The sequence below is a fragment of the Pelodiscus sinensis genome, chromosome 4 (genome assembly GCF_049634645.1).
Source record: "Pelodiscus sinensis isolate JC-2024 chromosome 4, ASM4963464v1, whole genome shotgun sequence".
Classification (NCBI taxonomy): domain Eukaryota; kingdom Metazoa; phylum Chordata; order Testudines; family Trionychidae; genus Pelodiscus; species Pelodiscus sinensis.
The window spans coordinates 30854384-30879711 of record NC_134714.1 but is presented as its reverse complement, the minus strand read 5'-3'; the positions used below and the strand labels follow the sequence as shown (position 1 = coordinate 30879711).

General features: G+C 41.8%; 1 protein-coding gene across 11 annotated transcripts; it reads right to left on the bottom strand.

Moving 5' to 3' along the window:
- Nucleotides 1–542: 542 nt before the first annotated feature.
- Nucleotides 543–25016, bottom strand: ATXN3 (ataxin 3). 11 transcript variants are annotated; one of them, XM_075926693.1, is made up of 12 exons: nucleotides 21798–21853; nucleotides 21171–21249; nucleotides 16632–16796; nucleotides 16037–16081; nucleotides 14481–14566; nucleotides 13926–13992; nucleotides 10505–10592; nucleotides 10060–10192; nucleotides 8878–9053; nucleotides 8182–8305; nucleotides 6126–6214; nucleotides 543–3472 (listed from the first exon to the last, which is right to left on the bottom strand). In XM_075926693.1, the coding sequence occupies exons 1-12, from the start codon at nucleotides 21836–21838 to the stop codon at nucleotides 3378–3380; spliced, it is 1188 nt and encodes a 395-aa protein (XP_075782808.1). In that variant the 5' UTR covers nucleotides 21839–21853; the 3' UTR covers nucleotides 543–3377. The 11 variants fall into 11 exon arrangements, with proteins under 11 accessions (XP_075782808.1, XP_075782809.1, XP_075782810.1 ...); XM_075926694.1 differs by having other exon boundaries at nucleotides 16037–16078; XM_075926695.1 differs by lacking the exons at nucleotides 21171–21249; nucleotides 21798–21853 and adding an exon at nucleotides 24874–25016.
- Nucleotides 25017–25328: the final 312 nt, after the last annotated feature.

Genomic DNA, 25328 nt, shown 5'->3' with positions numbered 1-25328 from the left:
CAGACTGGAACAAAAATAATTTATTCTCCCACAAAATGGGTTCTCTACCACTAATGCTTTAACATTAGGATGAAACTTCAGCTTCTAACTTTATTTACAAAAGTGTTTCACAATTTTTACATGTCAGTAAGTGCTTATCACTCAAACAATGCACACTAAGAAAAATGAGATCAGTTTTTATTGATGGCTTCTTGGCAGCTCCACACATTCTGTACTTTGGATCTACCCTGTAATACGTGTATTGTTACTAGTTCATATTCACCTTTTCCTCTGAAGCAATTAATGTATGTAGCCGTAAGGGCTACTTCTTAACTGATTCACTAACAGGTCACCAGTCTGAGTGAGTTTATTATTCTGCAGAATGCCAAGTGCACATTAGTTCATTTACTTTTTAGAATTATACTGTTTGTTGAAAGGAGTATGGTTAATCCATAAAATCTAATTCACCCTGTTGTGCCTTTTAAGCATCATATGTTCTTAAATTTCTTGTATGCTACAATATTTAGGCAGTGAGGTGATTTGAGAATGGATTTTGGTGCTTCAATAATGAACTTCCATGCTTTCATGATTATAAAAACAATTAACTAACACCAGTAGAATAGAGAAATTAAGATTTTTATATAGAAATACTACAATGTATAGCTAAAGAAATATTAATTTAAGTGAAGAGGAAGTTAGTAATTACTATGTCTTTAAAAAAAAGAAAAGTCTTAACCAGGCTTTACAAATCTGTATCCATTTATAAAGATAAAATCTTACATTTTAAATTAAATCAAATAAATTCATCCAGAGGTTACTTTCATCATGCTGAAGAGAAGAATGTTTATGGCAGGCAAAACGTAGGCAGAGAAAAAAAATAGGAATGTCCAGTCACATAAAAAATATATTTCATGCTTTTTATGCATCCTTTTACAATTCCATTTTCAAGCAACAGTCAGTCCTGAAGCCAAAATCTATACTGATAGGTTTGTGCAGCCATTCAGCATCACAAAGTTTTGAGTTTGTTTTTTTTCCATTTTTTTTTAAAGCAGTGACAAAAAATAAATTTGTGCAACAAGCATCAGGTACGTAAATTCCTGGTTAAAAAGCTAACCAGTTAGACATTATGTTTAACCAGTTAACCTTGGAGCAGCCCCTCTGCCTGCAGTGCGCCGAAGGTAGGGAGCTGCTCTGGCTACAGTCAGCTGGGTACTGCTCCAGCTGGACTGGGCCCGCCAGTTAACCGGTTACTGAGTAAGCATGCTGGTAAGGCTGATGCTTACCAGATAACCAGATAACCCTTTACATCCCTAGTAGGCATGGCAAAAGAGTTAACCTGTTAGTGAGTTAGGCAGATGGGAATGCAATACAGTATTGCCTAAAAAGGCAGAGAGAATGGTGAAGCTAAAAAAGCAATTCTGAAAAGCATTACTTGTCCTCTGGTCAAATCGACATTGCCTTCCTCATGCAAGTAGTCCTACTGAAATCAGCAGAAACTAATCATACAAGTAAAGGAAACAAGATTTGGCCTCAGGATCTATCTTACAATCATATTCTAAGCCATCAAGACGACATCTTTTATACAAATCTTTACCAATCCTAATGGTCCTTTCATATATAGTACTATTCTGTGCTGAATGTTTCTTCCCATCTAATTCACTCTAATTATAATTAAATACATTACTATGGTGCAACAGTATAATTTTAAAATATTTGGTAAAGAAATCAAATGTATAGTTTCAAAAGATTATTCTTAGAATGTCCGTGGCCACTGCTTACATACTAAATAAAATACAGCTTAAACACCATATATCTAAAACATATTTCCATATAATTTATATGTAAACAGAATTTATATTTAAAGCACCATTTATGAAAAAGGAACATGTTTGAACTGTTGCAGTAAAGATAATAGCCAAATTTGGTCACTCTATCGCACATTCATCTTGAGTATCAAAGGGTATGTCTTACAATTGATTGAACAAGCTAGTTTGTATATTTTGCTCCCTATTTTTGTCAGTAACAGAAACAACATGATAAACAAATTGTAAGGTGCATGAATGAAGGCCATTCCCAAAAAAGCTGCAAAATTCTGACAAACAAGATATTCATAAAATGCATTTGAGAAACACACACACACACACACACACACACACACACACACACACACACACACACACACACACACACACACACACACACACACACACACACAGTCAGTCTTAACAAAGCTACTTGCAAAGGGTCATTTCAGAGTGCAGGAATGCATCTTAGATATGTGGCACTGAAGTTATGGTATCTAAATTTTTCCTGCTTTCTTTCCCCCCTTTCTACACAGCTTGATGAACTAACTAGTTAGGGAAGAGATAGCTGCTATTACTAGTAGTGTGAAAAAAGAAATGGTGAGAGGCCAAGATAAGGGGCAGACTCCAAAGAGAAAAAACAGAACAGGAATGGTAAAGACCAAAATAAACTATTTAGCCCAACTGGCAACATGAGCTGTGTCTCATTCACAGACAGAAGTGCCATCTCCAGTAAAGCCAACTTCAGAAATCAGCAGAAAGAGTACAAAGAGGGAGCCAAGTCATCTGACTTAAAGAAAGAAAACTTTCACATGAGCTTTCTTTTAATGATGATTTTCAAATAATAAATTTTTGCAAATACAAAAAGGTAAAAGATCTTAAATAATTTTGTTAGCATTATAATTACAAATATACTGAAGGTAATTCTTTTTACCTGCCAAGACCTCATGGTTTTGGGTTTCTCTTACAGAAACACACAAAACAGCAGATCAGAAAGCTCTGTTCTGGAAGTGAAACACCAATAATTCTTGCAAGAGAAACATAAAATCATGACCTCATATTCTAGAAAGTAAAGAGTCTGAATTAAAATGTTTCATTTAAAATATGCCTACCCGTCATTTAAAAAATTGTCCTTATTTTCTCTTTAATGTTTAACAGCCTTACTTTTTTGTATTTATTTTTAAAATTAAATTGAATGGCATCTGAGTTCACTGATAAGAATATTGCAGTAATTTAGAAATTGTGTGCTCAATTCTTCAAGCATTCAACACACAGGCCCTGAGCCTACAAGGCACTAAATTATTTGCATAAAACTTTGCTCACTTGAGTAGTCCTCCTGAAATCAATAAAATTACTCACATAAGCAAAGTTATGTGTGTGTTGAAGTGTTTTGCAATATCAAGGCCGTAATTTCTAAACTGGTGCAATCTTTTTATTTGCAGATCCTCTTTTAACTCTCACGCCGTTTGCATCTGTGGTAAAACAATACCTTGCTTCCATATGTTTCTGAAATGAACCCTGCTTATACAGCTTCCACACAAGAATATTACATTGAAGATTGAGTGTTTTGACCAAAAGAAACAACAAAAAAAGTTTTCATTTCTTTTCTTCTGTATTCAGGCAGTTCCTAACAGATTCCAAGGACATATTCATGGCTGCTTGAAGCATGTCTTCTTCACTCATATTGCCTCCTGGAAGAAGACAAACATACACAAACTATTTATGTTTAATTACTTCTAGAATGCAGCTATAAAAACATTTTTACATCACTTCTTGACTTTTGCTTCTGTTTATCATTTCATGTTTTTTCAAATGCCTTCAGATGCCTTATTTTCTATCATCAAATGATCATTTCAGATTTACTTTTCAATGGCCTCTACTCATCTCTCTATTTAGATAAAAAAGTTTTTCCTGTGGGAAAACAGGCTCCTGCAGGCTCTGCTCTCCCACGGCCTCCCTGCCCCGGACACTATTCAGGGACTGGCAAAACCGCCTTACAACCCAGCGTGGTTAAATTCCACCCCCTGAAAGGCTGCAACCAGAGCAGAGCAGGCAGGACCCTTTGGAGACAGAATCTACACAGGCTGGACTGCCAGGTGGCTTTGCCAGAGCAGGAAGCCATTTCATTCAGGGCCTGAGCACTGATCCGTATCAGCCTGCAGCGTGGAATGGGGCTGCGACAGCGCTGCTACCATTTCTTGGAGGGGAAACCCCAGGAAGGGGCTCTAGGGCAGCTGGACCTGAAGGCTTTGGGAACCTTCCTGGGCCAGAGGCACTGTGTGAGAACAGGCCCACAGGAGAAGCGGCCAAAGGGAGATGCTGGTTGCACGCTGGGTGGTCCCTGGCAGCCCCTACCTCAGGGGAAGCAACTACTCACCATGTCCCCTTCTGGCAGCTACCTGTGGTGCATGACCGCATGTGTGGGGCAGGCTGAGCTGTGGCTCGTTGCCTGGGGATGGGGGCTGCAAAGCCATGCTCCTCCCAACTGGGGGCTCTCAGCCCCCAGACCCGGGGGCTGCTTCAGGTGGTGTGAGGCCTGGGGCGCAGCCCACCTGCATGGGTAAGGGAGGCAGGCTCTGAGCTCCGCGACCCCAGCCCCCGCATCATCCACCACATCCCAAGTGGCCGCATCAGTGCCGAGCTATCCTGGTGGAAACCGCCGCTACAGTCCAGCAACCCCTGAGGCATCACAGAGTGGAGGCCCAGTAGCGTTCACAGCAGCTGCCAACACAGCCAGGTGCGGTGGGTTTGCCAGAGTGGGAGGAGGGCGCCTGCCTCTGCATGGTGGCACCTGGAAAACTCTCCTCTCTACAAGGCTCCTTGGCCCTGTTTCCATCCTTCATGTGTGTCCTCAGCCCTTCTCCTGCCCTCTCACAGACTCCCATCCCCGCATGTCAATCTGGCATCCCAACGGAACCCCCGCTTTGTGCCCCTCCCTCCAACCTCTTTCTCTGCCTCCTTTCTATTTCCTCTGCCCACAGACATCCCCCTTTCCCACTTCACAGCATCTCAGCAATGCCACTTTTGCTGCCCCTCTCCAGGCAGTTGCCCAGATCCTGTCGTCACAGCACATGGAGCAGCCCCCCACAGAGATTCCTGCATACAGGCCTGGTGCTGTCTCTTTGCTGGTTAGGTTGCCTGTGTGGGGGTGGGGGGAGGGTGTGCACAGGAAGGAAGGAAAGGGGATCAGGGTATACATGGGGATAGGTGGTGTGGTAAGACATGATGGTGGGGGTCAGGCGGATATAGGAATGGAAACAGGGGGGTGGGCAGCGTGGAGGTGCAGAGGGGGAAGGGTTCGAGAGGATGGGTGGGTGCAGGAATGGAGGTGAGGGTAGAAATGGATGGTGGGGCTAGGATGGTTAGGGAGGATGGTGGGGCTAGGAATGGAGGCAGGGAAATGGGGGTGTAGGAATGAGAACAGAGGTGGGGCTAGGGATGGAAGGAGGGGGGTGGGCTGTGGGCCCTGGACTATTTTATTGGCAGGTGGGTCAGTAGTGGGAAGTGTGCAGGCAGGGGGATTTGCTGGTGATTGAAGGGCACGAGCAGATGGGATGGGCTAAGAGCATTTGGATAGAGGGGCTTGTCCAGGGGTGTGGTGGGTGGTATTGGAGAAGGGTGTAAGTAACTTGGGGCCACAGAGAGAGCAACTGGGCTCAGTGCAAGATTAACAGGTTCTCTGTCTGTGAAACTGGCCAGTGAGGGGGGGGGGGGGGGTTGGCGAGCATACCAAGCAGGGGGCACAGCTCCCCCAGTTCCATATAAAGATGTAAAGTAAAGTAATGTATAATTAGCATTTAGATCTTCATTATTTAAAGCTAGTAATGTTTGCAGGTTTATTTTCTTCCTGAATTACATTATTATTTTTAATTGTGAGTGAAAACGTGTTAAATGCCTCTGCTCCAGCCTAATGTATTTTTTTTTATAAAACTTGAGAATAGACATTTAGAGAGAGATTTATTTTCAGTGTGCATTCTATTGTTGGTGATAAGTGCTGCATATACCTACACCATGGCGCTCAACTAGAAACAAAAACAAGAAAGTAAAACTAGAACCTGCTGTGCACTCCCAAGAAAAACATGCATTCAATCAATAAATCTACATTCTTAGGCCAACAAAGGCTGAAAGTAGTGTGCAGGTAACACAGTCCACTCCTATGGGACAGGTGATCTCATATCACTCAAGAGTGACCCTTCTGGTTGACAAAGCAGAACCGTTTCTCAAAGAGATTATTGTATCCTCCCCCAGCAAGAAAAACAGTGGCTCTCTCATGAAGCACCAAGTGCAGACATTACTAATGTTAAAGTAAAGGAAACAAGGGAATTAGGTTGAATAAAACAATACCTGGGTCTGTTTCTAGTGCATTTGAACTTGTAGTTGGCTTATCATGTCTATCTGGGGTCAGGCCTTGCTGCTGTGACTGTTGCGGCTGTCTGAAATTACCAAAATAGTTGAAATTAGTGAAAAAAGAAAACTAGCAGCACAAAAATAGTATAAACTAGACAGACTTCTGTTTGTAGTATATGGTAGAATTCAAGTTACCACATTTACACTATAGCTAAGAAAATATGAGCAGATACAAATTTGACTGTGAGATAATCTAGAAACTAATGAGTTTTAATATTAGGCACTCACTTCACTATATTCACCCTGTATCTAAATTGATCCAAAAAAGGGGGAGAGGGGGAAAGGAGACAGAATAGAAAATTACCTATTCTCAACTGTATGGAACCCATGGTGGGTGGTTAGAATTATGAAAAAGGAAACTTTTAAAATGTATCACAGAGTAACATTATCAACTTAAAAATCTGATGTTCTAAACAAAGTTTCTTTACCTATGTATGCACAATACCATACACTGTATGCAGGGTTTTTGTAGCTGTGTAAATCCTGCGATATGAGAGTGACAAGGAGGGTGGTGTATTATCTTTTACTGGACCAACTACTATTGCTGAGAGAATCTTTCAAGGAGAATATAAGCTCGAAAGCTTGCCCCACGCTGGGGCTCTGGGACCTGCAGGGCAGCTGCACATGCCACACTCAGGCTCCTGGACCCCCCCCAAGCAGCCCTTCACTGCAGTTCCCTGCCCTACTGAGCTACTGCAGCTCCCAGCTCCACCAGGCAGCTACGCACCGGGTTTCCCAACCCCGCTGGGCAGCCCTGCTACCACATGCTGGGAGGCCCCACTGTCAGCTTGCTGCGGGCAGCCCACTGCCCTGCCAGCACAACCGGGATCCCTGCAACATCTGTGCTGGACCATGGATATTGCTGGATCAGAGAATCCAGGTTAAGAGAGTTTCAAACTGTATCAGCGTTGACAGTTGTCAATTATATCACTTTCAATTCCTTATCACTGGGTTCCTAAACACTACAGAAAAATTTTTAGTTTTTAAAAACAACTGCATTTATGGGATTTGTTTTTACTTTGTGTATATTTCCATGGATCTGAGGTTTTATATCTGCTCTCCTCTCCAAAAATGTATATATGGGTCCAATTTAAATTCACAGTGTCCATTTAAAGCTCCCTATCTATGCTTTGTCTCTTTTAATAAGGTCCTGTTCTGACAACTTCCCTCCACAAAAATGTCATTTTTCATTCCATGGAAGGCCAATAAGTGAGAAACATTTGGATGGCGTTAGGAACTATCGTATATCTTTGCACCCAAATCCCTTCAATTCAAATGTCTGGCATTCTCATCCACTTGTACAAAGTGCAATCTTCTTTTCACCACACTTTTCTTTCTGGTTCCAATTTGTTTCTCCTCTCAAGATCAAGACAGAGAAAAGGAAAACCAACAGTAACAATAGAAGACATGCAACTGGTTTATAATTCTGAAGCAGAAGCTGAATTCGTATTAAGAATCTACTTGCTCCCTGCTGTAGTTAGCAGGGAAAAAGCTCTGCCCAACCTTTGTGTAAAGGAGGAAAGAACCCAACAGATGAAAATTATATGACTCCCTGTATTTATATCTCACCTCTCAGGCACATACCCCAATTAGATATTGATAGTGCTCTTCATGATTTAGTGTTTTCGTGTGAAGTACACTATCACACAATAGAGGCCTCAGTACCCCAGAAGCAGGGCTCAATATAAGGACTCATACCATGTATAAAATATAGTGTTATTTATAACAATACTCATGTCTTCATGTAAAATGGTATCTTAGTACTTATGTGCATGTACATAGCTGGAACTTAACCTTACTGAAACAATCCCCTTCTTACCAGTATCTCAAGTAACTAATTAGAAACTATAGGTTTTCCAGAATACATGTCCTAAAAGGCCTCTAAAAAAGAGACAAAAGGTTAAATCTGACCTCAATCTGTGAAAGAACATTATTCTATCCTAAGATATAATTACTTGACCAAGCAAATTTAGTTTTGCACCAGATACTTTACTTTTCAAAATATGCCTGTCTTCTCCTTCGCAGCTCTTCCGAAGAAAGTGATTCCGACTGACTTGTACCAGATGACTGTGATATATTCTGTGATACAGAGTCTGAAAACTCACTTCGATAGCCTCCTAAAGTTAGAATATGGCATTTCATTACACTAGTCAAGGGTGGGAAATTCTGAATTAACAAACATAAGATAGCTGAAATTACCACTCCAAACCTCAATGAGGAAAATTTTTTTAACATATAACCACAACAACAGAGGATAGAGTTTGGTTCATTATCAAGGAAAGTCTTTAAACAAAAGATCTGGTTCTGCGGACTGGGGAACAGAGAACTTTACCTGAAGATCAATGTTTCAAATCTACCCCAGACAGCCAATCAAAAAATCATTATCTAATGGCCATTCAGCTGGCTATGTAAATAAGATTAACTCTCAATATGCTTCCTGATCATCAACTATCCGCATCATAACATTTTGAAGAGTCCCAAGAAAAGGACTAAAGTTCACTCTTACGTATTGTTTCATGTCTAGAAGCATGCTTTCCAGAAAGTCTGACACACATTAGCAGGGAAAACAGGTATGGCACTTGATCCTATTGAGATTTCATCTGTTAGATTTCACCCTTCACAAGTACTCAACTAGTCAAAAGTGATTGCTGGATATACATTGTAGACTCTTTTAAAGTAAATCTTTTACCTTGCATACTAAGTTGAATGGCTCTACGAAGATCAGCTTCTTCATCTTCCATATCAATTTCTTGTCGACTTAGAGCAAGAGCTCTTTGGAAATTCTCCTCATCCTCATCCAACATGCCTGTTCCACCAAAGGAATGGTTAACGTCTAAAGCTTGTTCCAGTTCAGTTTTCTGCACCCTGCAAAATTGATAATTCCTCATGATGGCCAGCCAGAAATAACATTTACATTTAAATCTCACTGTAAGAATAGTGCTTTGTATCGATTTAGCTCCACATTTTCAAGATACTGTAAAATCATTTTAATTTTCACAACACAGCTTCTAAGCTAGTTATATATTTCCCCCATTTTACAAATAAAAAAACAGTACAAAAGAAATTAAGGTGGTTTGCCCATGACCACAGTGCTAGTGAGGTCATTGTGAAGGGCAGAACTCAGAAATTTGTGGTTCCCAGGCCCATGCTCTATAAACAAGGCTATATTGCCACACAAGATCTCTGTTTTTACCTATTGCAGAGCCATGGAAGTTAACCTGTACATCAAAAGAAAGGGACATTTATGAAGTAATTCCTTTGAAAACTGAAAACTCTCTTAAAGCTCTTTATAAGCAGTAAAATTGAATCATGATAAAATGGCAAGAAAACTATACCAGGTTGACTAGATTATTTTAAAATGTTTTACTATTTAGAAATATTTAAGGATTCAGTCTGTAGTTGTAAGATAAATCAGGAGAGCAGCTTTAAAACTCAGTGAAATTATAATAGCAAATATAATGCATTAGTGATACTTCATCGTCATCATCAACGCCCATTGGTGTCCGATGCCTCCCTCACTATTTCCTTCCATCTTTCCCTGTCCAGTGCGGAGTGGCTTAGTTTCTGTAGACTAGCTCCGCACCAATCTACTTACTATATCATCTACCCATTCTCTGTGGGGTCTGCCTCTTCTATTTGGACCACCATTATGCTGAATACCAGGGTCTTAACTTTTTGCTCATTGTTCATTCTGCAGATATGCCCGAATAGCTGTAACTTTCATTGTATAACCTTCTGCAGTAGGTTCTCTTTTGGCTGTATCTTCCTACTTAATGCTAATTGGTAAATTTACTTAGCACCTTGGTTGTAGATGTCAGTCTCTAAAGGCAATTATACTCAACACTTAAAAATAAATCTTTATTTACCTTACCTTTGATCCATTGATTGTGCAGTCTCTTCCCCAATCAATTTTGGTCGCTGCATCTGCTGTACCTGAATCATTTGCAGTAGTTGGTCAGCCTCACAATCTGGCAGGTCACCCTTTACAACAAATATAGAATAACCTGTGAATTTAAAAAAAATCAGAAATACAAAGCATAAGGTGTGTGGATCACTGAATACCTCTGACGACGTATACCATGAAATAATAATAATTTAAAAAAAAAGATGAAATTTATTACCAGCAATATAAAACAGATATTCCATATTAGGCTTTGCCTCTCATTACAAGGACGGTACAGGTTATTTCACTGATTCATTCACAAAACTGATGTAGACAGACTTACTACAAACACTCTTATAAATAAAGCTTATTTATCTGATCTGAATTGCCTTCTTTCAAGCAATTAGATTTAACATTTTCAAACTAGTATTACCTTCCTGTTGTAACTGAGCCAAGAAAAGTGCAAGGTATGTATCTGAAATTAGTTCTGGACCCATCAGGAGAGAGTTCAAGTTAAACCACTGTAATTTGAAAAGAAAAAAAAAATCAGCAGGGGACTTATATGTTAATCCATTTTTTGACAATCTGGCAATTTTCCATTATTTGTAAACTAATCATGTGATATATCAAAACTTCCTTTCAAGCACAAAAGCATGACTACTTTAAATATTGCTTCTTGCCACCCTTCAAATGACACAAACTTCACGCTCCCTCCCTACTAATTCAGGAGAGCTTCAAGGGGAGAGCTCTGAACAATTCTAAGAATTGTCCTGGTTTCTGCTGTTACTGTTTATTCTGGTTTGAATTATTTATCATTTGATTCACTGAGGGTTTTTCCCCCTTCTGTCACTCCACCATAGACTCCTATTGTTAGTGGAGGACGGACAGAATCCCTATTTAAAGGGACGATGGAGGAAACAGTTGAGTATTTTCTATTAGGAATGTATATAACAGTGCTGCCTTACAGATATTACAAAAAAGACAGCTTTAATCTTAGGCAACTGTTTTCACTACATGTATTTTAAAGATAATTATTATATCAAACAAGAATTTGAATTTACTTTTTCATTTGGAAAATGCTTATTATCTATGTCACAAACACAACCTATATTAGAGAAGGGGAGATAGGATGTAAAGATGTGTCTGTATAAGTCATTGAACAAATACATATATGCCAAAAACCAATTAGTCATTAATTGTAATTCTTGTATTAACTGAAAGCACATCCAATTAAGGGAGAGGTAGATATTATAGACTATCCATTAAAACTATCAGACAGTTCTTGATACAGTCTTGCAATAAATGCAAATGTCTCAAGAAGACCTTTTTCTATCATGCTAAAATCATGACCTTCCAGAGCCACTTCAGATGGCAAGAGAATTCTATTTCCATTCAGTTTTTGGACAAATTACTGAAACAGCTAGCAAGATTGCTAATTAATATATACATGTATTATTTATGAGAGAAGATAACGTCTAGGAACCTACCAAATTCACAACCATGAAAAAAAGCATCACAGATCATGAAGTCTGGTTTCTCCTTGTGAAATTTGATCTTTTGCTTGCTTTTATTACCTTATTCTATAAAGATTTCACAGGGAAGACCAGAACGTCTCAAATTTGGACTCCTGACCCAAAATGTTGGTGTGTGCGCATATGGGAGAAACACCAAATTATTTTTCGGTGGGGGTAGCACTACTGTCCCCCTTACTTCTGTGCTGTCTTCAAAGCTGGACCACACATTTGGTAGGGCCCTACTAATGCCCACTCAGATTTAGAATGAGACTATTAATTTATTTCAGAGGCTACTGAACCACCAATAACATTTGGGCTCAATCCTGCAAAAATTTAAACATGTTTAAATGAAATCAATGGACTGTTCATGTCCTTGAAGTAGAGCACACATGTGTTTGCAGGACTGCGGTCTTAATTACTGTTCACCAGGAATGGAGTCAAACGGTTCCATACCATACTATCAACATTCTACCTCGTCAACTCCAAAAATCCCCCCTTTTTAAAGTTAAAAAAAAAAAAAGTATGACATGGTAATTTACAATACATACATAAATAAATCTGATATACATATCTAGCCTAGAATACACTCCCTATGAGATAACAGTTTTAAAGTGAACATTATGCCCCAACATTAAAAAATGCTTACAAAATTAACATAATTACATTTAAACTAATCTTGAAAGGGAAGCCTGTAATGCATTCCCTATTTTCACCTCTCTTGCTGACAGATGTCATTTCCACTTAAAGTAAACCGCAATATAATAGATTCCTGAAATTTGTATTTGCCTGAAATGTTATTACTAGTGTAAGGTATTACTTGTAGCCATACCATTTTCAGCTTTAATTTTCTAACAAAGAGGTTTTTTCAGGAATGTTGCATGCATTCAATGCAAGGGACTTGTTAGCTTAATATATAAAGAAAATTTTTATTACCCTCATCTGGATGTCAGCATCGCTGCTGTTTCCAGAAACCTCTGTGAGCTCCTTTCCACTATTTTAGATGTTTTCCAAAGCTTACTTTAGGAGTGTGTTATATTAGGACTAGACTAGTCAACTATCCGATAAGCAAGTGCTTATCGGATAGTCGATAGGCTAGTCGACTAGTCGCTTCCCCAATCCTCCTGCTGCCTCTCAGAAAGAGGCAGCAAAGTGGGAGGTGGAAGAAGAGGGGGTGCTTCAAAGCAGCAGCACTGCATAGAGCCCAGGGTCAGCAGGGGACTCCCCTGCTGACCCTGGGCTCCACTAGGTGCTGCCGCTTTGAAATGTTGCATGCGGCTTGCCCAGGCTACACATGGCATTGCAAAGCTGCATCACTGTGCGGAGCCCGGAGTCAGCTGGGAACTCCCCCGCTGACCCTGGGCTCCCTGTGACGCTGGCGCTTTGAAATGCCACGGGAGCATGGGGCCAGTGGGGGACTGCTTGAGTACCCCGCTGGTCCCATGCTCCCCACAGCGCTTTCGCCTTTGAAGTGCCCTTATCGACTAATTGAATAGTCGATGCAAATTCCATTGACTATTCAATTAACCAATCAATCAAAATTTTACATCCCCATTTTATACATTTTAAAAATGTAGTTTAGTTATAGGAAGAATTACAGAATGTCATCTAGAAAGAGACAACTTTGATTAGTTATTGAAATATATCTGTTGGTGTTAAAAAGACAAACTTTTTCTGATCTACGTTGCTATCTGGTTATGAACACTTCATAAGTATAGATCGTCCTTTATTTTTAGCAGTACATTTTGCTATATCTGATTCTATTTCTCCTATAAGCTCTCCTAAATCCTACAAAGTTAAAAGCTGTATTTCTACTTTTCCCCACTATGATCCCTAATATAATCTCTCCAATCTCTCCAATGTTGGCAGATATAAATATCTGTGTTAATCACAATTTCCATTTACCAGCTAGCCATTTTTAGATGCAAAGACTACCTGCAATTTATTTTTACAGTACAAACAGTACCAATGTAATAGTATGTATTGTACAATGCAGCAAAAACAAACAAAAATCTGACCCTCAGTACCCCTCTGTAATTTATAAAGACGATGATTTTCTAGCTCTTCAATATACAACATTAAGTTTTCGCTCTTTTCTGAAAAATACATAGCAATGTCACATAAAACTGTAACTGCATGCAGCTTCTTAGGAGATCTGATCCAGAGTCCTTTTTAGACCAACATTCATGCCAACCTGACTGTCAGCATTATGATATAAATAAGCATTTACCCAACCTATTTATTTGGGGATAGTCTAAAACAAATTTTAATCCAGACCTTCAAAGATGAAAGGCTAGCACATGGTCTCAACAATCTGTTTTCCTAACTTTTGAACTTTCTCACCTGTTTTCCTAACTTTCGAACTGTAAACCAGTGTTCCTTATAATTACAAATAAATGATCTTTCATTTCTGTAAAAAGAAAAACACAAGGCACACATAACATTACATTTTCTAATACTGGAGCTCCGAGTAACTTTTAAATTCTTTGTTTCACTAATTTATACATAAATGACAATATTTTGGCAATACAATGTAACTTCTGATACTATAGATTGTTTAAATTACTCTTATTATAATTCATAATATTTTAAAGTGTTCTTTTTAATTATGTACTAAAGTCTACATAAACCTAGTAATGTCATAAAGCATATATGACATCACATGCAACTCAGTCAGCATGCTGTGATGCCACAGATACTGAGATGTCATGAAGGCTCAGAGGACAGGTCACATTAATCCCCAAAATATGAAAAATAAAAGGCTGAGGGGATAAAAAGAGATACATCAAAATGTAACAGAGCTTGAAATAGAAATTTTAAAAGAAACTGAGTAATTACAGATTTTCAGCGTTAAAATTTCTGTAAAATGAAAGTAGGGTGCTAAAAAGAAAGTCTTACATAGGGTCGATCCCGAGCCTCTGATATTCTGGGCTGTTGAAGAGGATTAGTTCTAAACCCCAAACTTTCAAGGCATTGCTTATAACCTGTTAAAAAATAGTACTTTTCATGAGACAAATCAGTCAACTCCAAATTTAAGCAATGCAACCATTTTAACCACTATGAACAATTATATTGTTTTCATAAAGCTGTGCTTTTAAAAAGTTGATATAAAAAGGAAACCTCGGGATCATGATACTCAAAATGCAACCTTCATGAATCTACAATCACCATACAACATAGATAGCATATACAACAAAGATGAATTACAAAACTACACTTTGACAGAGAGGTTCTCACAAAAGCACACCTCCTTGATTATGTTATAGCCTTGTGTCCAGCTGTACACCTATTACCTTCGTATTTTCACCCTCAAAACTGCCATTATTAAAATTGTTTGGCATTTTGCAGCCATTAAGATAACACAAGAAACAGCAGAAGGGCTACTGTTTACATATTTAGGGATTACTCTCATCCTTGTTAAAAACATGACCACTAAGGCTTTTAACTCAAATATGTCCTTAACTTTGTTGCACTACAAACTAGAATCATGTTACAACAAGATCCCGAGTCCATTATAAGTTGTATAGATCTTTACAGAGCATTAAGACTTACCAAAAAATGCTAGACTTCCAACTAGGGATCTCCCTGATATTTGCTAAGTGTCTAACTAACTTTCAATATTATTCAGTAAGTTGGAAATTTATGGATGGAATCCAACCTCTTAACACTACTCATTTAAAGCGGTTTGGGATAAAGGCCTGGGGGAGAGGGGACAGATTAACAATTTATCTTCACCGCAGTCAGTCAACAGTGTAGCAAGTGAGCAAAGAGATGGTACAGAAATAAAGTAAAACAAAACAGGAAGCAATTTTTATCAACTTCAAAGTCAATGCAGTAAAGTTAGGAAGAAAGCAACTGCCATGCTGGCAATGGCAGAAAACATATTTCAGGAATGAGACTCAGAAGTAAAATGAACAAATGAAAAGAGATCCTAGTGCATCTACAAAACAGAATATCAGAAACTCACATGACAGTATGGAAAGAAATAGTGAGAAACAAAAAGGTATAGACCATTATCTAGGGATCCAATTTAAGTAAAGGTACAAGTCTGGGATTTTACAGGGATTTTTGGTTCTATTATAGATATTTAAAAGATTAATTACAATATTTCCTAAGTTCCCTTTTTAAAAATAAACTTTTTTTTCCCAAATAGTGCTAATATTTCAGAAATGGATAATAAAGCCTTTGAAACTCAAATTCTGCAGCTTTTTTATTTTGCAGATCATTTTGTAAGAGAAAGATCCTCTAATGGACCCTGTAATCATTAGGAAAGCCTCTGAAGTCCATAATTTAAACTGATGTTCTAGAAACCCTGAATTCTCCTGCATTAATCTTACATGCTAGAAATTGGAAAATAATTACAAAATATTATCAGAATTTTTTAAATTTAAAGATACATATTGTGTAACTGCATGGGTTGTAAGAAATTGTTCTGACCACAGAGTTGTGCTTACTTGAATAGAGAAGTAGCCACTGTCATCCATGTTTCCAGAAGGCTGCTGTTCAATGTGGGATGGAGGAGGAAAAGAAAAATTATGATCAGCTCAAGCATCTAAAAAGGATTATATGAAACCAGCTGTAAAAATAAATACTACTGTGTACATCTACTGCCAATACTCAGTACCCCCACTCCAAAGAAAGACTGATCATCCTGCTCAAAATACATTTATTAATGAAAAAAAAACCAAGTCTTTAAATTACCAATGCCAAGCTCTCAGAACAGAGACTGGACATGAGAATTTCTGTATTCTGTTCCCATTTGTGCCACTGGCTTATTGTATGCCTTACACAAATCCCATATCCTTCTCTCCATGCCAGTAATATGGGTATAATATATTTCTCTCAGAAGTATAGTGATGCTTTAGTAGTGAAATAATATTTATAAATGTCAATTTGAAGTAGGATAAAAAAAACCTATAAAATTGGAAAGTGTTATCACCTGAAAATGAAGTTTCCACAATAAAACAATAACAAATTTGTAAAAGAAAAAATTGTTTCGAGAAGCCAAACAAATATCAAATAATCGAATAAAGTTAACATGATAGTTACCTGTAAAAACGTCCTATACTCTTCACTAGAAACGCCTCCTTCTGCCATTCTCATTCTCTCTTCCTCATCTAGCTGTTGTGCAATAGACGATAACTCCACTGGGCTGAAATACTCCCCTTGTAGTAAATTATTCAGACAGTGCTGAGCACACAATGAACCTTCTTGCTAAAATTGTAAAGGAACAAAAATAGATACAAGAATTGTTTTAATGTTTTGTTATACCTTCATTGCTTCAATCATCTATATTTGCCATGGGAGCATATTTACCCCAAGCTTTTCTTCAATGCATTACTTACCTGGCTTTAGAGAATAGCATGAAGAACATGTCTGATGCACACATTCAAACTAGGGATGTGAGCATATAACGGTGTAAATGGTTAACTGATAAACCTAGGCTTAACATTCACGATTACACACAGCCTCTCACCCCCTCCTGGGGAGCCCACTGCCTCCCCACACTGCTGCCACAGTATCAGAGGCAACAGCCAGCTCCCTGGAAACGGGGCTGCAGGTGGGAGCCAGTATGCATGGGGAGCCAGCTTAAAAGCCAGATCTGAGCACATACTGGCTCTTGGGGAACCTGTATGCCATTGGGCAGCAGCTGGTTCCCCAGAAGCAGTATGCACTGGCTCCTGGGAAGCAGGTGGCTGTGGATGCATGTAAGCATTGAGTTTTTCACTGGTTACATGTTTACACAATTACCTGCATTTTAACATTCTTAACACAAACCCCATTTTATTTCATAAGACATTCAAACATTTTTTAATGTATAAGTGTCAGAGGGATAGCTGTGTTAATCTGTATCTGCAAAAACAATGAGGAGCCCTGTGGCACCTTAATGATTAACATTTATTTGGGCATATCCCTTCGTGAGTAAAAACTGACTAACTGCATCTGATGAAATTGTTTTTGCCCACAAAAATTTATACTCAAATAAATGCATTAGTTTTTATGGCTTCACAGAACGCCGATATTTTTTTTTTTAATTTAGAAAATATTTTAAGAATTGGCCAGTGACAGAAGTCTCTGCAGAATGATTAAGTCACAGGAGGACTCCCCACTATTCCTGCAAACCATACCGGCTACAGACTCTATTCTCTCCCATTCGCCATACCAGCTGCACTTGTCCCATATAATGTTCCCTCTTCTTTTCCTTCCACACCAGTGCCACATGCCCCTGTGTAACTTCCCCCCACCATGGCAATACTTACCTAGGCCATGAAGACTTTGCAAGTTTGCCTCAAACTATTGCATCTATTAAATGTGGGGGCATGTATTCACTTCTAAATGTACACATGCGTATAGTATGGCTGTGTCTAGACTGGCAAGCTTTTCTGCAAAATCATCTCCTTTGAGGAAATACTTGCCAGCTGTCTACACTGGCCGCTTGAATTTCCGGAAAAGCACTGATGATCTCATGTAAGATCGTCAGTGCTTTTCCGGAAATACTATGCTGCTCCCGTTCGGGCAAAAGTCTTTTTCCAAAAGACTTTTGTGCAAAAGGGCCAGTGTAGACAGCACAGTACTGTTATCCGCAAAAAAGCCCCGATCGCGAAAATGGCCATGGAGCTTTTTTGCGGAAAAGCGTGTCTAGATTGGCCACGGACGCTTTTCTGCAAAAAGTGCTTTTGCGGAAAAGCATCCTGACAATCTAGACGTGCTTTTCCGAAAATGCTTGTAACGGAAAAGTTTTCCGTTAAAAGCATTTCGGAAAATCATGCCAGTGTTGACGTAGCTTATGTGTTTTATAAAGTAAAGACACATGAATGTTTGAACTTCAATGTACACATCTGATGAAGCGAGTCTTTGCCCACGAAAGCATATGCTCCAATAAACCTGTTAGTCTATAAGGTGCCACAGGACTCCTTGTTGCTTTCTATATACACACACACTCAAAACATAGGGAAGGCAAGAACTCCTCCTAAAAAGTAAAAGCTAGGACCACCAAATTTGATATAGCGCTTCCTCTTATCATAACTTAAAGCAATGTAAGGGTTTGTTTGTGCAGGGAAGGACAGACTGAAGCTCTCCCCAATGTGTACAGAGATGCATAAAAAAAAAAAAGAGACAATCACCAGGCAGGTGAAAGGGACAGGCTGAAGACATGCTCCCCCTCTCCCGTCCAAGACTACCCCAGCCCCAAGTGTCCCACCCTCCCATGTACCCTTTAGGGAGAGCCAAAAGCCTTCCTCCCCATTCATATAGGAACATTTCTGGTTTTTCCCAGGTAACAAGTGGAAAGTGCAGTTTGCTCCATTCCTCAATCTGGCTATGGAGTGCAGATGTGCCTGGACCAGCTGCAGCCAGGGGACATCCACCCCCCTGGAGCTGATGCAGCTCCAGTAGGTGGAGGGTAACAACCATAGAGAAGGACTTCTCACCTGGCCCTAAGCTGCTGCACGAGAGCAGTTCTTTCCCCAGGGAAGCCTGCATACTGTACCCCCAGGTAATAATTTAAAACAGCGTTTCCCAAACTATGGGTCGCGGCCCAGTACCGAGCTGCGGGAAAAAAATACCAGGCCTCAGCATGGCTGCCGGGAGAGGAGCAGAGCGTGGTGGGCTGGGAGGAAGGAGGGAGGAACCAGCCGCTGGGAAGCAGTGCTGGGGGCAGCGGGGCTGTCCCGGTGGAGATCCGGGCAGGTGGGCAGGCAAGCGGGTGGCCAAAGCAGGGCTGGGAGCGGCGGGGCTGTCCCACAGAGATCCAGGCGGGCAGGCAGGTGGCAAAAGCAGGGCTGGCGGCAGCGGGGCTGTCCTGGTGGAGATCTGAACAGGCAGGTGGGTGGGCGGCCAAAGCAGGGCTGGAAGCAGCAGGTCTGTCCCGCGGAAATGCGGGCAGCGAAAGCAGGACTGAGGGAGTGGGGCTGTCCCGTGGAGATCCGGGCATGTGGGTGGGCGGCGGAAGCAGGGTTGGGGGCAGCGGGGCTATCCGGTGGCGGAGATCAGAGAGGGCAGGTGGCGGAACCAGGGCTGCACGGGGGATAGGGGGAGCTGGCCGGGGGAGATCAGGAGGAGGAGGACGGGAGAATCAACTGCCAGAAGCAGGGCTGGACGGGGGTAGTGGGGCTGGTGTGGGGGAGAAGGGGGGTCATCAGGGGAGCAGGGCTGACCGGGGGAGATTGGTAGGTGGTGGGTGAACCGGCTGCTGGAAGCAGGGCTGGACAGGGGCAGGAGGGCTGGACTGGGGAGATCGGGAAGAGAAAGGGGGGAAGCGGGACTGACCTGCGCACATGCAGACCCTGCAGACCCTGGCAGATGAGTGAGTCTGGCCGGAGATTCCATTTTGCCCCCTCTCCCCCACATACCCTCCCTGGAGTAGTTGCGAACTGCCTGGCAGGTAGACACACTCAGACTGCGTAAGCACATCTACCAGCCAGGCAGCTAAGGAATAATACACCTAATTATAATAAAATGTACCTAATTAGAAAATACCAGGCATTTTATATGTCTGGTAATTTCTTTCCCAGACAAAACCTTCAAATACCGGACTGTCCAGTACAAAACCAGACACCTGGCAACCCTACCCTTCCTTCCACCCTCCTTCCTAGCCAGATACCCTACCCCCAATCTGCCTGTGCTCCCGCCTCCTGAAGTGCTCATGTGGCGCTGGGTCCCCCAAGCCCTGGCCCAGGCTGGGTGGAGAATGTAGCCGGGTGAAACACTGAAAATTTATTCATTTTTCATTCTTTTTTTTTAATATGCGTTTATATTTTTGGACTTCAAAAGACAATACTGAAAAAAAACAGATTCCAACTAAAGTAAAAAGTTTGGGAAACCCTGGTCTAGCTAGCTTTCTATCCATCTTACAGTCCATTTATCCAATCCATATTTCCTTAACTTGCTGGCAAGAATATTGTGAGTGACTGTATCAAAAGCTTTGCTAACGCTGGCACTGGGGGCTTTGGGAGGACCAGAAACAACTTATCTGAATATTCATCTTTTGCTTATTGAATATGCAAATGAACGTTACCAGTCCTCCAAAAGCTCATGAATAGATTTACTGGTCCCCGTGTCAAAAAGTTTGGGAACCCCTGATTTAAAAGAAGAAATGCAAAAATTAATTGAGTTAAGGATCCAACGATACCAGGTAAATCTCCTAATGGTAAATAATGAACGGGACAGATCACTGACTCAGAGCAATTGAGTTCCCTTGGTAAACTGGCCACAAGCAATCAATATGCATTTCCATATTGCCATATGTAAATACATACATCTGGGAACAAAGAATGTATGCCATACTTTCAGGATGGTGTACACTATCCTGCACAGCAGTGACTTTGAAAAAAGGTTTGGATGCCGTGGTAGACAGTCAGCGAGACATGAGCTTCCAATGTAATGCTGTGGCCAAAAGAGCTAACACAATCCTGGGGGCCATAAACAAAGGACTCTCAAGTAAGAGTAGAGAAGTTTTTCTTGCCTCTGGTTTTGGTACTGGCACAACTGCAGCTATGATATTGTTTCCAGTTCTGATGTTCACAATTCAAGAAGTGGGTTATCCAAAGAGCCACGAGAATAAGCAAAGGATTAGAAAACATGCCTTACAGCAGGGCTACTTGGCCCACAGCCCGTTTGTTTGTGGTCCGTGATGAGGTTTGGATTTATGCAGGGCTCAACAGGCGGCCTGCAGGTGGGAGCCAAAACAAAAAAGTAGTCAATATAATGGTCTTCTGCTGATATGTGTTTTAGTAATCAAATTCCTGGATTGTCATTACTCATTAAAAGTGCTGTCATATAGATGGAAACTAGGTAAATATTGCATTTTATTAATATCAGCAGAACTGACTTAAATGGGGTCTGTGTGTTGAGTAGTCTTGCCTTAATTTTTGTATTCATGCCCCTCAACGTGAAAGAAGCTATCTGCATGTCCATGCAACCACACTGAAGTTGCAGCCCTTGGCATATGCTTTGAGAATCATTGCAGCCCCGGGGTCCTCCAAAGCCCTGCCTTACAGCAACACACTCAAGGAGTGTGATCTTTTTATCTTAACAAAGAAATGGTTAAGGGGGGCCATGCTCACAGTCTATAAGTACCTACATAAGGAACAAACAACTAATAATGGGCTCATCTGTCTAGTAGACAAAGGTAGACATGACCCAATGACTGGAAGTGGAAGCTTGACAAGTGCAGACTGAAAATAAAGCATACATTTTAATGCAGAAAGTAATTACCCACTGGAACAATTCACCATGGGTGGTGGTAGATTCTCCATTACTGTCAATTTTTAAATCAAGATTGGATGTTTTTCTAATAGATAAATTCCAGGAATTATTTTGGAGGAAGTTCCACCTACATGGGAGGTCAGGCTCACTAGATGATCACAATGGTCCCTTCTGTCTTTAAAATCTATGAAAACAGATGTCACAACAGAATAGAATATGTTGCTTATTGCTTCAGATATTTAACTAGACTATGGGACAGTGCCCCCTGCTTGCTATGCTCACCAACCCCCCTGTCTCTGGGGGTAAGCAGACCTGGCTCTCCTGCCAGTGAGGGATGGGGCCATGTCAGCCCTAGCCTTTTGGATCTCCACCCCCGGCCACAGGTTCCACACTGGATTTGGCTTCTGGGGAAGCGCATGTGCTGTTATGGGATGGGAAGGGGAGGGGAGGGAACTGGGGCCTGGAGCTCCATGGCCCACAGTCCACCCCCCCTTCCATTATTACCCCCATACCCCTGCCTCCATTCATATACCCACCATCCTCCCAAACCTCTCAACCTCCCCATCACCTTCATCCATCCCTATCCTCACCCCCTTGGCTCCATTCTTACAACCATTGTCCCTAGCCCCTCTCCCCCCCTGCCTATCCCTACCCTCCCATCCTTCTCTAACCCCTCCCCTTCCATACCCCTACACTGCCCATCCCCCTGCCTCCATTCCTATATCCCCCTTCACCCCCATCCTCCTTTACCACATCACCCTATCCCCCTTCCTCCCTCCCTCCACACGCTCTGCCTCTCCCACAAATGGGAAACCTAACCAGCAAGAAAACAGCACCATTGGCTTGGCAGTTGCTCCAAACACTGCTGGGCTGTCCCTGTGTGACCCCTCAGGGGGCAAGGGAATTAGCCTTCCAACTTGAGCCATATGGAGTCCTTTGGGTGGGGCGGCAGCATGTGAGGGAGGGGGTAAACCACCAGCCCATGTGGCATGGAGTCTGGGGCGGGGGAGGGGACAAAGGCCCAATGGGGGCAGCATGGTGGGGAGAGAGAGCTAAGCCCCCAACTTATGCCTCATGAAGCTGGCAGGGGTGGGGTGTGGGTGAAGGCCCCAGTGTGGGGGGAGGTGTTCAGTGGGTGGGGGAACCCCTCACCTCTGCGCCCCTTGGGAGCATTTCCATGCAGTCAGTGACAAAGGAACCTGGCATGCCCCATGCACTGTAGGACTGAGCTAGGTATCCTGTTGGCAGGAGGATGCAGAGAGCCAATCCACCCCCACTTCCTCCACCAGCAACCCACAGGCAAGGGCACACATCAGGGACACAGACATCTCTGCCTCTATTCTTCTCAAGTGGCTCCTGGCTGTGACCCAAGGCACCCAGGACCAAGTGGGCAAAGGGAGGCTGTGAAGTGGCTGCCACACATGGAGTTAGGCCACCCTGCTTCATAGCTGCCTACTCCCCAGCTCAGCTCCACCACTGCCTGCTCCAAAGAAGCTTGAGTGGCCACAGGCTAGACAGCACCCACCCCCAGCTCCCTATAGCTCCACTTTTCCATGTGACAGATGACTCCACAGAGCCCGGGGGTGAGAGAGGCTGGGGGAGTCAAAGTGACAGACGACATCACTCTGTCATCCCGCTGGAAACTTTGTTTTTATATATAGATGTTTTAATTCCACCTCAGTAATCTGGATTACTACATTGTCAAATAGCAAATGTTTTCATAAATGTATACACGTTTCTTGTACTGCACACTGATGTAAAATAATTGCACCTTACACTACTTAAACAATAGCAATTCCTGTGCAACTTTGATCTTATTAATACTACTCTACCTATTAATCTAGTTTCAGCAGAATTACTTTTTTCATTCCAAGTCTGTGAAGCCATCTTTCCATAGGAACTTATTTTAAAAACAAAAGAAGTTGTGGTTTTTTAGGTTGCCTTCTTTGGAAGGGGCATTTAACTCAGATAGGAACTAGTTTGGTTTGATTTAGTTACTGTATCTCTCAGTAACTAGAGCAACCTACATTTACAAAAGGAAGTTTATTAAGAATTATAGTATGAAAAACTTGTTATTGGTAATGATTAAAGTACACAAGACATAAGCAAGACATGGGAATGCAATGGTATGGAAGTTACTGTTTAGGACTCTGAAGGCAATCATGAATAGCAGAAGTATTTGCCATTGGAAACAAAATATTTAGCACTCATATGGTGCTTTACATCTTCAGAAACACAGTACTAACATTAAATAAAAGTCTTCACAACACCTACTTTGAAACAGGTTTCATAATCCCCACTCTGTACATGCAGAAACTGAGGCAGAGAGAGGTTGCTATGAACAGAGGCACAGCAAGATGGTGCCAGAAGTCACAAATAAAACCCACATCTCCCACTGCTCATCTTTATAAGCATTTCTCATTTTAAGCCATTCTTCAGTCTCAAGAGAGTAAAAACTTCATTCTGCACAATACTATTTTTTCTGTACTTTTTAAAAGGTTCTAGAAATAAAACCTCACCATGGCAAACAAACTATATAAAAAGGAGTAGTATGGACACTGCTTGTAACCACCTTTGAAAGGTACCTAGATTTCTTCTAAGGTGTAGCTGGTTGAACTGTCATTTTACCTGGCTTTCCCCTTCCACTCGAGAGGAACCTCATCAGCACTAAGTTATAGAAGAAGGCAATATAACATCAAGATCAATGTGGATAAGGCAATGGAGTCAGGTAGTCGCTTTGGGAAGCGTTAAAAAGACAGCTTCAAGTACTACCCTGCTCCAAGTCTTCCACGGGATAGAAGAAATTCATCAGCCTCCGCATCCAGCCATGGGCTGCAACCCCCCCCCCTCATTCCTTCGCCCCAGGCACTGCCACTGACTAACTCCCCTCCCTACGAAGGACTGTAGGACCTCTCACCCCACCCCACCCTTCCTCTTCTCCTCCAGCCCAGCCCAATCATCAGCTGCTACCCAATTCTCTGAAATACCCTCCTATCCCCCCGTCCAACCTAGGCTGTCAGCTCCGCCCTCACCGCTCCCGCCCCCCGCTCAACCAAAAGTACCCCCTCCCCCACAGCCCTCTCACCCTCTCGTGGAAGATGGCCTCCATGTTTATTTGTCCCAAGCCAGCAACCTCCACTTCACGTGACTACACCCCAATCTCAGTACCGCCAATCATCGCAGCTGTCTCGCACCCCTTCACCCTCTGCCTTCCACGTGATCTTACCCCGACCAATAAACCGAGGCCTGTCCACCTCCCTGACAGTCATGTGATCACAACATCCGTGCCTGCACTGGAGTCGGGAAGGGGGGGGGGGGCGGAAGTGGTTTTAGAGCTCGCGCACTGCAGGTCGCTGCAGTTACAGCCTCAGATCCGGGCTCGTAACTATTCCAGTCAGAGATTTACCGGCGCTTACAGCCAGTCGATGAGCCATGCGGTCCCAGCTGCGTGCACTGTAACTGGCTAGAATTGTGCGTCCTTCCCCCGGTGTCTCAAGCCCAGGTTGACCAGCAGTGGATGGAGATGGTCCCGCACCTTTG

What these genes read in the sequence shown, in the direction of transcription:
- ATXN3 (XM_075926693.1), bottom strand. Translation starts at nt 21,838, where the DNA reads ATGGAGAATCTACCACCACCCATGGTGAATTGTTCCAGTGG. An exon ending in ATGGTGAATTGTTCCAGTGG is followed by an intron (nt 21,250 to 21,797) that starts GTAATTACTTTC and finishes TCCCACCTGCAG; the next exon opens with GCCGCCTGTTGAGCCCTGCA. An exon ending in AGTATAGGACGTTTTTACAG is followed by an intron (nt 16,082 to 16,631) that starts GTAACTATCATG and finishes CACATTGAACAG; the next exon opens with CAGCCTTCTGGAAACATGGA.